This window comes from Sorghum bicolor, chromosome 6 (assembly GCF_000003195.3).
Source record: "Sorghum bicolor cultivar BTx623 chromosome 6, Sorghum_bicolor_NCBIv3, whole genome shotgun sequence".
NCBI classification, from domain to species: Eukaryota; Viridiplantae; Streptophyta; class Magnoliopsida; order Poales; family Poaceae; genus Sorghum; species Sorghum bicolor.
This window is the reverse complement of record NC_012875.2, coordinates 41,759,831-41,770,346: the sequence shown is the minus strand read 5'-3', so window position 1 is coordinate 41,770,346 and position 10,516 is coordinate 41,759,831. Positions and strand designations below refer to the sequence as shown.

Sequence of the window (10,516 nt, the reverse complement as noted above, 5' to 3'; positions counted from 1 at the left end):
TCCATCCGTATTTTCCAATATGGGAAGTCATCCCCATCGAACATGGGTGGCGGTCCATCCTCGTTAGACATCTTTCTCTAGGCGGTGAAGCCTAAATAATGAGCACTAGGCTTCGATACCAATTGAAAGGATCAAGATGCCCAAGAGGGGGGTGAATTGGGCTTCTCTAAAAATTTAAGCAACCTATAAGCTCCAATTTCACCCCTTCTGCCTAGTGTGGCTAGAGAGCTACCAGATCAAAAGTTTTGCAACCTAGTTCCAATCCTATTCTAGCATGGCAATTCTAGGAATGTAAAAGCACAAAGTAAATGCTAGAAAGTAAAGGAATAGTGGAAGAAAGTGCTCGGTGATGTTTTGACGAGGTATCAGAGAGTCGCCACTCTCCACTAGTCCTCGTTGGAGCACCCGCACAAGGGTCTTGCTCCCCCTTGGTCCGCGCAAGGACCAAGTGCTCTCTACAGGCTGATTCTTTGACACTCCGTCGCGGTGAATCACCCAAAACCGCTCACAAGCTTGACACGAGCCACCCACAAGAACTCCGGGCGGTCTTCGTGCCTCCAATCACCACCGAACCGTCTAGGTGATGGCGATCACCAAGAGTAACAAGCAAAGAACTCTCACTTGACCCAATCAAGGCACTAGAGAGTGGTGGATGCACACTTGACTCTTGGAACTCAACTAGAGAAGGATTCTCACAAGAAATATCTCAAATCTTAATCCTCTCTAGGCTCTTGCTTCTCTCTTGCACCACAAGGTGATTCTCAACTAATCAAATGGGCAAGAGACCTCCCATGGACAAGGTGGAGGAGTATAAATACACCCAATCAAGTCCAAGGGCCGGCCAACCGTTTTACACAGAAAACAGGGTCACCGGACGCTGTTGATGTTGCACCGGACGCTCTACACCGAGCGTCCGGTGACACTCAACGGCTAACTGTACTTGCCTCTGACAGGTCACCGGACGCTACTTCCCAACGTCCGGTGCCACCGTCCGGTGCGAGGGTGAACTTTTTACCCTCCCTGAGATTAGGTCCGGACGCTACCCGACGAGTCCGGTGCTAGCGTCCGGTGACCTTGGTCACACTGTGGATCTCCCTGGGTTTAGGACCGGACGCTACCCGGTGCGTCCGGTGCCTAACCCTAGGGACTCAGGCACTCTAACGGCTAACGACCTCACCGGACGCACTCACATAGCGTCCGGTGCAGCGTCCGGTGCCAGCTTAGGCACCCAAACTTCGTTGAAACGCGACCGTTCCAAAACGAAGTTTGTTCCTATCGATCTAAGGACTATCTCTGAGCTGCCTAGTGCTAGGTTTACCAAGTGTGCACCACACCTAAACCTAAAGTCTTGTCTAAGTCAAGCTACTATATCAAAGCCCCTCTTAATAGTACGGTTAAAGGAACTACTCTAAGTGTCCTTCTTCACCATATGGCACTTCGGGTAGTGTAGTCTTGATGATGTCCATCCATCCTTTGAAAACCGAAACGATTTCCACTATTAAGTAGGCATGTACGTAAGGATGAATTCGGTCGAAAACGGTTGAAAAACTCCTCTATTGTTTTCTACATTTATATTTGAATACGAACACGAAAGCGGAAACGATATAGCCGGAAACGAAATCGAAAACGAACTTTCGGTGTTTCGAAAACAAACCAATTCGATCGGAATTATGTCGAACACGGTCAGTATATGAAAATTCAATACGAAATACCGACCCACGGTCCATAACTTAAAAAATGTGCATGACCAAACTAAGAAGTGCATGATCACATGATAGTTAACAAATAACAAGTGCATGATCACATGATATTAAACAGCCTCAACCAATGAAACAATGCCAATATTTGATATAACACTCTAAATAGTAAATAACAAATATATTGGTCATATGTTCAGCAAGTCCTACAAAGGGCTAGGTGGTCAGGAACTCGGTCCAAATTTCTTCAATCGCAGAAACTTCAAAAGTATAAAATTAAAACTAGCACTAGCACACAATCAGCTAGTGCAGCCTGTCGAGAACTGAAATCAATTTGATAAATAATGCAAAGAATCAAACAATGTTAAAATTCCTAGTATCATCAGTTCATCAGCTCAGCACTAGTTTGGACTGTAAGGCCGCTAGAATTTGGAACTAAAGTACTAAACCGAAGTACCTAGGACCAATAGTGCTTCAACCAAAGCACCCAATTAGTGAACCGCAGCACGGCATCTACTCGATTAGTTCGGGAAAGCAACAGGGACCAGAAATCTGTTGCACTGGTTGCTAAGACCAATCCACAAGCTGCTAAAGCCTTCAACCAAGCTTTGAAGAGTAGCTAAGGCGATTAAGTGAAGCGAGGCGATACCTTGGAGGAGGGTGCGGCGCGGTGCATCCCCACGGAGGTTGCGGAGGGAGAAGAGCGCCCGGAAGCGCTCCGCGATGGGCTGCTCCGCGTCCAGCAGCCGCTTGCAGAGGAACCGCTCCATCTCCGGGGATGACTCGAACGCGGAGGTGGCCGCCATCTCACGCCGACGATTCCGTACGGTTCACACGCATCGGAAAGAAAAGGAGAAGAAGAGGACAAGCTCGCGTCGAGTCGACGCCGACTGCCCGATCAGAACGCGCCACGTCACCTCTCCGAATGGACGGACCACAGCGACCTATCCTTACAGGTCCTCTCGGGTCGGAACCGTGGTGGACAAAAGGGATAGGGGCGCCGCCAGGCTCGGGTCGGGTGCGGGACTGCGGGGTTGGGGAGGGGAGTGGAGGGAGTTAGGTTAGGGTTATGTTATTGGGCTGGGCCTTAGCTGCAAACAAAGAAGTCTGGGAGTGGGACTAGGGGTTATTGGGCTAAATTCAGATACTACCGAATTTCGAATACGGAGGATTTCGAATCGAATATAGAAATGTTGAAATCGGTCGAAATAAGCTCATTCCGAATTCCGCTCCGTTTTCGAATTATTTGTCCGAATTTCGTACCGGATTCGAATTATTTCGAGAAAACTGAAAACAATCGGGTAAAATATAGAAAACGAAGCAATTCGGTCAGGGATTTTCGTTTTTGTTTTCATCCTAAGTGTGTGTACCTCGACCTCGTCCACACGTACCATCAAATCGTTGATAATATCAGTGTGTGTGTGCACGCGCGGGTTTTACTGGACGTAGTTCTCCGACCGATCTGATCCATGTATAAGTTTCATATGCTATCATATACGTGAAATAAAAGCTTACACAAATCGTGTTAATAACTTCGAACCTGATCACTCCATGATATGTTACGGCTGTTTGGTTCTGACCCTCCCATGCCGTCGATTTTGAGCGCGGTCAGATGGACCTGCCTAGACAAGTGTGTCTCAGGCTACTCAGCGGAGGTTTTATGATCTTTTTTTCAACACATTTATATTTTAAAAATAGTGTAAAAGAGTTTTGTTTCTATGAAACTCTCCATACTTCCATAAAACTCATATTATCTCTCTTCTCTTCAGAAAACTTAACCGTGACCTTTTTAAAAACCCCTCGAAGGCGGGCAACAATTTCAACCGCCTCAGTTATGCCTCAGATTAACTGAGGCACTTTTTATTAATTGAGGCGGTTATCTAAAATCTATTAACTTAGGCGAGCCTTATAACTAGTCCGCCTCCAAAAATCCGTCTATTTTTAGAGGCGGTCTCCTAACTTGCCCGCCTTGGGAAAAAAAGGTCGTGGCCCAAATGGCCCAAACGAGGTCTGATAATTGCGACCAGTATATAAACGCAAGTTAGGGTTTTGTAGCAAGTCGGCCCCCTCACTCCTCTTCCTCCTGAGCCGTCGTGGTCCCTCTGTCTCCCCTCGCTTCTCTCCCGAGCCACCGTGCTCCTTCGCTCCCTCTACCTTACTAGAGCGGTTGGCTCCTCACTCTTCTTCCTCCCGAGTGGCTGCTCGACAGCGTGCAACTCCACTTCACCTGCTCCCTCCCTCTCTTCGCTCCCTCCGCTCTTTTCTCTCCTGCGATGGTGGGGCTCGGTTGAGAGGCCTTGATAAGCATAGGGCGGCGTAGGTGTGGCCTTACCGGCTGGGGCAGTGCAGATCATGGGGCGGGGTAGCCATGGCAGTGTGGTGGCGGATCTCGAGGCAGGGTGGCCGTGGCATTGTGGTGCTATTTCTCGGGGCACGGGCGGTCGTGGCGGTGGTTGTGGCTAAGGTAGATCTCGGGGCTCAGGCGGCGTGAGTGGTTGTGGTAGATCTCCCTCAACACGACACCCCTACAACATCCCGACTAAGGGCTTAATAAGACACTTATACCAACAAGTTGTGACTTTTTTCTCGAAGCCTATCTCTAAAAAACTCTAAAGTTAAGCGTGTTTGGCCTAGAAAAATTTAGGGATGGGTAACGGACCGGAAAGTTCTTCCTAAGTGCGCATGAGTGAGGACAAAGTGAAGAGAAAAGACTGATGTTGGTATGTGAGGGTAGTCTATGTCCTAGAATGAAATGGAGCGGAGGGAGCAGGTGAAGTGGAGGTGGGACGTTACAGCCCCCCCCCTCGGCTTCCTCCCTCTCTTCTTTGTCATGACCGGATCTGATGACACAGGAGAAGAGGGTCTAGATCTGGCGAGCGACGGCGGTGAGGGCGTGTGGATGGGCTCGCCGGGCCCATAATGGGCACAACATGCTTTTTTTATTTCATTTATATCAAGGCGGGTGAGAAACCACCTGAGAAAAGATCACATTAACCGTAACCCTCAGTAAAGGCATTTTGCCCACCTCGGTAAAACTATTGTAGTAGTGCTTTATCTCAAATCAGCATATTTAATGCTCATAAAACTCCAATAAAATTCCATGGAGACTAACCTTAAGCCACAATGCAAAGCAACACAACCCCATCATGTATGTGGCAGGCAACCAGTGACAGATTGAAGGACGACAATAAAGGACCCAAAATGTCCACATTGTTGTGCTTAAGGCCTTGTTTAGTTCCAAAATTTTTTGGGAAATGGACACTATAGCATTTTCGTTTGTATTTGACAAATATTGTCCAATCATGGACTAACTAGGCTTAAAAGATTCGTCTCGTCAATTCCGACCAAACTGTGTAATTAGTTTTTATTTTCGTCTATATTTAATACTCCATGCATGCGTCTAAAGATTCGATGTGACGGAGAATCTGAAAAATTTTGCAAAATTTTTTGGGAACTAAACAAGGCCTTAACTACTCAAATGAGTAATGTGAATAAATTATTTTTTAGAGTTGTGTTAAGTCAAATTTTTTCAATCTTTTTGACCGAATCTATAGAAAAATACCAAAGTTTATGACACAAGATTAGTATCATTAAATACGTCATAAACTATATTTTTATAATATGCTCATTTGGAGTCATGGGAATATTTATTTTTTTATTTAAATTTCATCAAAGTAGAAAAATGACCTAAGATAACTCTAGAAAATAATTTAATCAAGGATGGAGGGAATACTTAATTTAAATAAGGCTCTTGCTATATTCATATATATCTTTAATTTTTGTGAACCAAATATATATGCACCGAATAGCCAAAGCAGCATTTGGTTAGGGTCTTTTCGGGAGGGGTTTTCCCCCTGCTTTCTGCCTCCATGCTAGATACACAAGACAGAGCTATTTAGGGGGTGTTTGGTACTGCTCTGCTCCACGTTTTTCAGCTCCGCTCCACGTTTTTTAGCCAAACGGTTTCAGCTCCACGCACTCAGTTCGAGGAAAAAAGGTGGAGTTGTGAGAGCACCTAAAGAGGTACTCCACAAACTCCAGTTTTTTGTGGAGCTGCTCCACAGTGGAGTTTGTGGAGCAGAGTTGTGGAGCAGTTCCAAACACCCTCTTAGTTTCGGATTTTTTTTTGCTTTAGGTACTTAGTATTTTTATTTTTTATTTGGTAATTATTGTCCAATTATAGATTAACTAGGCTCAAAAGATTTATCTCACGATTTATAGATAAAATGTGTAATTAGTTTTTGTTTTTGTTTATATGTCGTAGGATTTCATACGATAGAGAATTGAAAAGTTTTTTGGTTTTCGGTGAATTAAATAAGGCCCTAGTGAAGGTAGTTCTTTCGGCTCTATCTTGTGGTTTTTTTTGAGGTAAAAAGAAAAAGCAGCATCTCTAATTGCAAGAAGATGGAACACATGCCGTCCGATCCGAGTCGCGGTCAAAGAGTCAAACTGATCGAACGGTTCACGATCAACATGGCCCCTTCACATTTGCCAATCTTCTCCTGTACGCTTCCCAACGTCTCGACACTTTCGTTCCCTCTCCCTCCATCCCTCGTCTCTCCCTGTTCCCGCCGCCATTTCGAACCCACCTCCGATGGCCACCGCCGAAGGCGACGCCGACTGGTCCCTGCCCTCCCCCACCGACCTCGATGACAACGGGTTCCCGGATCTACCCTGCTCCCCCGCCGCCTCTAGCAGCTGCTTCGCGGAGGACTTCTACAGCAGCGGCACCGACTGGTCCTCCCTGCGTGCCCCTCCGCCGCTGCGCCCGCCCGGAAGGGCACCCGGTGTGAAGGAGAAGGAGATGGGAGGCGGTTCGCTCGTGCAGAGCAGCCTCCTCCAGGCGTGGGGGATCGAGAAGCCGCGGCGGGAGGCTGGGGATTCATCGCTTGTGCAGAGGAGCCTCTTCCAGGCGTGGGGGATCGAGAGGCCACCGAGGGAGGGGCTCGGGGCTGGGCATTCATCCCCCTCCCCCTCCCGTTCCGGTTCTTGGTTGGGAAGGAAGCGGAGGCGAGGAAGCACCGAGGAGGAGCGGGTGGCGCCCAAGAAGCCCCTCGCGTGCCCCTTCTACAAGAAGATTCCCGGTAAAGGCCGCTGCGTTTCATGCTTGGATACGAAATTAGTCCCAAATTAGTTTGTTATAGTTTAGGCTTTTGTTCACTAAATTGAGAATGCCTGTTGAGCTACTGCCTACTGAGGATGACATACATTGAATTGCTGTTACCATCTATTTTTTAATTCGCTAATCTCGCTCGTGCACCTGCAAATTTTAATGAACCTAGGCACACCATTCACGGTGGATGCGTTTCGCTATGGACAAGTTGAGGGGTGCTCGGCCTATTTCCTTAGCCATTTTCATCATGACCACTACGGTGGATTGACCAAGAAGTGGTGTCATGGCCCCATCTATTGTTCTGCACTCACTGCACGCTTAGTGAAGATGTGTCTGTCAGTAAATTCCGAGTAAGGCTCCCTTCTATTTCCCTCTTTGAATTGTTTCATGGTGATTTCTCATGCCGCAGCAACATTTATTCAAATCTATGGCTGCAGCTATATTTATCCTTTGGAGCTTGATACCAATTATGTCATAGAGGGAGTGACAGTTACCTTGTTAGAGGCCAACCATTGCCCTGGTGCAGCTCTAATCCACTTCCAACTAAGTGATGGAAAGACCTATCTCCACACTGGGGATTTTAGAGCATCAAAATCAATGCAATTGCATCCACTTCTCCAGAGAGGCAGGGTAAATTTGGTTTACCTGGACACAACATATTGCAATCCCAAATACAAGTAGGTATACGATAATCAAGTTTTAGGCTTTTTCTCTTTGATTAGTACTTTGCTGAACATGGTAAACTGTAGGTTCCCACCCCAGGAGGATGTTATTGATTTTGTTGTGAGGACAGCTCAAAGATATCTAAAGAAACAGCCAAAAACCCTCATTGTTGTTGGGGCGTATAGCATTGGGAAAGAGAATGTGTATCTAGCAATTTCCCAAGCTTTAGAGGTACTTTACAGTTGAACTTTATTATTAATTTTGGAACTGCAGACCTTATTCTCTGGTTAATATATTCATGAAAGGTCCCTATATACACTGATGCATCAAGGAGGCGGATTCTTCACTCATTTGGCTGGTCAGACTTATCCAAAAGGATATGCTCATGCAATCAAAGTTCACCACTACATGTTCTGCCCCTTGGATCTGTAAATCATGAGGTTTGGAAATGAATCCCAGATGAATTCTACGAATTCACCAAGTGAACGTTTCTAACTACAAAGTAGCATTTGTCAGAACTTGAAGAAGTACTTGGAGACTCTTAGTGGAAGATTTCTAGCTGTGCTGGCTTTTCGGCCTACAGGTTATCAAAGTTTGGGAGATAATTTTTTGTACTTCTGGAATATGGATTCACATGGTTCTCAACATTATCTCTATTGTTTTATCAGGTTGGACTTTCTCTGAGGCAACTGGAAAGCATCTTGACCTAATAAAACCAAGTTGTAATGGCAGTGTAACAATCTATGGTAGGATTTGTTGGTTGTGGTGATAATGGTTTCCCCCTCATTTATTGCTAATGAAAGGTCAATAAGAGCCAAAACTACTCCAAATGAGGAATTCTTTTAGTATACACAGTCTGGACTTATTCTTTGTCAAATGCAGACTGAGTTTATTGATCTCCTGGATTCAAATGGCCGATTTGCCAGAAGATCCAAAACTTACTTTTGCTAAGTGCTATCTGCATAATAGTTATTTTTACCGATATGAAATATCTGATCTTCCTTATCGAATAGAGATTGACAATTGCAGTTGCAGCTTATGAAGTCAAGACAGGTGCATCCTACATTAGAGGTTCCTTTGATTGTTTGAAGATTTTAAGCTCAATTTGTTTTGGAAGTACATGTGGTTACAAACTGAGTCTTAACGCAAAACGTTGGCTCCATATTGCCTTATTACTGTCCAATATGTATCACGTGTTCATGATAAACATTCCCAGTACCAAACTATTATACAGATTTCATTCAATTATGAGTTGTCTCAAACTGATTTTCTATGCTTGCAGGTGTGCCTTATAGCGAGCATTCAAGTTTCACTGAGCTTCGGGATTTTGTGATGGTAAATCCCTGAACCTAATATTACATTGTTGTCATCTTAGCTGAATTCTAACTATAGGTTAATATTTGCATTGGTAGTTTCTGAGACCTCAAAAGGTAATTCCTACTGTTAATGTTGGCAACGCAACAAGCCGAGATAAAATGCAAGCACATTTCCGGGAATGGCTGAAGAGCCTGTGATAAATAATGCCTGTTCAGGTTTTCTTTCTATATCGGCATCAGCTTTAGTCTATTCAATGTACTGTTGTATACCATGCTTACACTCAGTCCACATGTTGAATCGAAATACAAGATTTCACAGGATAGAACAGTGGGATTTCCTAGATGCAACTGGTAGTTGGCTATGCTGCCTTCAGAATTCTGTGGAAGAAATTAATACATAACCCAGCTTCTGAATTCTAGCCTAACACCTGCTGGACTGCTAGTGTCACAGCTTGTATTGGCAACATAAGCACAAATTTCAGCTACTGTAGTGATTAAACTATTTGTTCTTATTCATCCCAAATGATTTTCTACAAGGTGGTAGAGTCATGGAATGACTAATTTTGGTGAGATTTCTGCTGCTCGCCTGCTCATAAGAATAAGCTTAATGCTATTACATTACTATCATAGTTATGGGCAATCAACTAAATATTACCATTGCCTCTTAAGCCTATAAAATCTTTGGTTAGTCCCACATCTCAGCAACTTCAAAATGCCTTGCTGTTGCTGATCATCAGGAACCATGTTAGATCTTTCATTTTCTGTCCTAACGGGAAATGGTGGGATTACAAACCAAGGTACTGTACTAGGTCTCAAGCTGCTAACAGCCCATGGTGCATTTGTATGCACATCAGTGTGATCATGGGCGTTATTTGGCAGTCTTCATGCCAGTACTATTAGTTGATGAGTTCCCTTGGGTATATCCTTTGCCTCCATAATATTTATCGACTTGATCTTTAGCATTATTAGACATATAATTTGAGAAACCTTGAGTACTGGTACGTGATATAGAAATGTTTACTGGCCCTTTCTCCCATCTCTGCGGCTCTCTGGAGCAGTAATGTTGCCCGTATAGAGAGCTCAGAGACATGTATGGATAGCTTCATCTACTCCCATGAAGTGGCCGATGCTAAGGTCGATGCAATTAGGATCATCAAAGAAATTGACGAAAAATGGCGATGCAATCGAGGCATTTGGTTGGTGTCCTAAATAGCAGCTTCCACGATGCAGGTCCTTCTCGTGCCAGGCAACCAAAATCGAGGCCTTGTTTAGGCCTGGGCTTTAGTTCACCTCGAAAACTAAAAACTTTTTAAGATTCCCCGTCACATTAAATCTTGCGATATATGCATGAAGCATTAAATATAGATAAAATCAAAAACTAATTGCACAGTTTGTCTGTAAATCGTGAGATGAATCTTTTAAGTCTAGTTACTCTATGATTGGACAATGTTTGTCAAATAAAAACAAAATTGCTACAGTGTCGAAATCCAAAATTTTTTTCGGATCTAAACAAGGCCCTGGTTTAGTTTGCCGAATTTTTTTATTTGGCTCTGTAGTACTTTCGTTTGTATTTGCTAATTATTGTCCAACCCTGAACTAATTAGGCTCAAAAAATTTGTCTCACAAATTATAGGTAAATTATACAATTAGTTATTTTTTATCTATATTTAATGGTCTATACATAGGTCTAAAGATTCGATGTGATGAGGAATCTTGAATATTTTTGG

General features: G+C 44.3%; 1 protein-coding gene across 5 annotated transcripts; it reads left to right on the top strand.

The window, feature by feature from the left end:
• LOC8072056 (DNA cross-link repair protein SNM1) lies at nucleotides 6,002-9,365 on the top strand. Of its 5 annotated transcripts, none has more exons than XR_002453786.1 (9): nucleotides 6,006-6,781; nucleotides 6,980-7,160; nucleotides 7,248-7,487; nucleotides 7,560-7,704; nucleotides 7,779-7,913; nucleotides 7,990-8,056; nucleotides 8,142-8,526; nucleotides 8,756-8,808; nucleotides 8,886-8,968. XR_002453786.1 is itself a non-coding variant. In XM_002447701.2 (9 exons), exons 1-9 carry the CDS (start codon nucleotides 6,292-6,294, stop codon nucleotides 8,985-8,987), a joined length of 1,491 nt encoding a protein of 496 aa, XP_002447746.1. In that variant the 5' UTR covers nucleotides 6,009-6,291; the 3' UTR covers nucleotides 8,988-9,365. The 5 variants fall into 5 exon arrangements, 3 of the variants coding, with proteins under 3 accessions (XP_021318005.1, XP_021318004.1, XP_002447746.1); XR_002453785.1 differs by having other exon boundaries at nucleotides 8,142-8,544; nucleotides 8,886-8,938; XM_002447701.2 differs by having other exon boundaries at nucleotides 6,009-6,781; nucleotides 8,142-8,219; nucleotides 8,886-9,365.

Excerpts from the sequence above, each read along its gene's own strand:
- LOC8072056 (XM_002447701.2), top strand. The coding sequence starts at position 6,292 with ATGGCCACCGCCGAAGGCGACGCCGACTGGTCCCTGCCCTCCCCCACC. Across the intron at positions 6,782-6,979 it reads CTTCTACAAGAAGATTCCCG|GCACACCATTCACGGTGGAT; the intron begins GTAAAGGCCGCT and ends TAATGAACCTAG. Across the intron at positions 7,488-7,559 it reads TATTGCAATCCCAAATACAA|GTTCCCACCCCAGGAGGATG; the intron begins GTAGGTATACGA and ends GGTAAACTGTAG.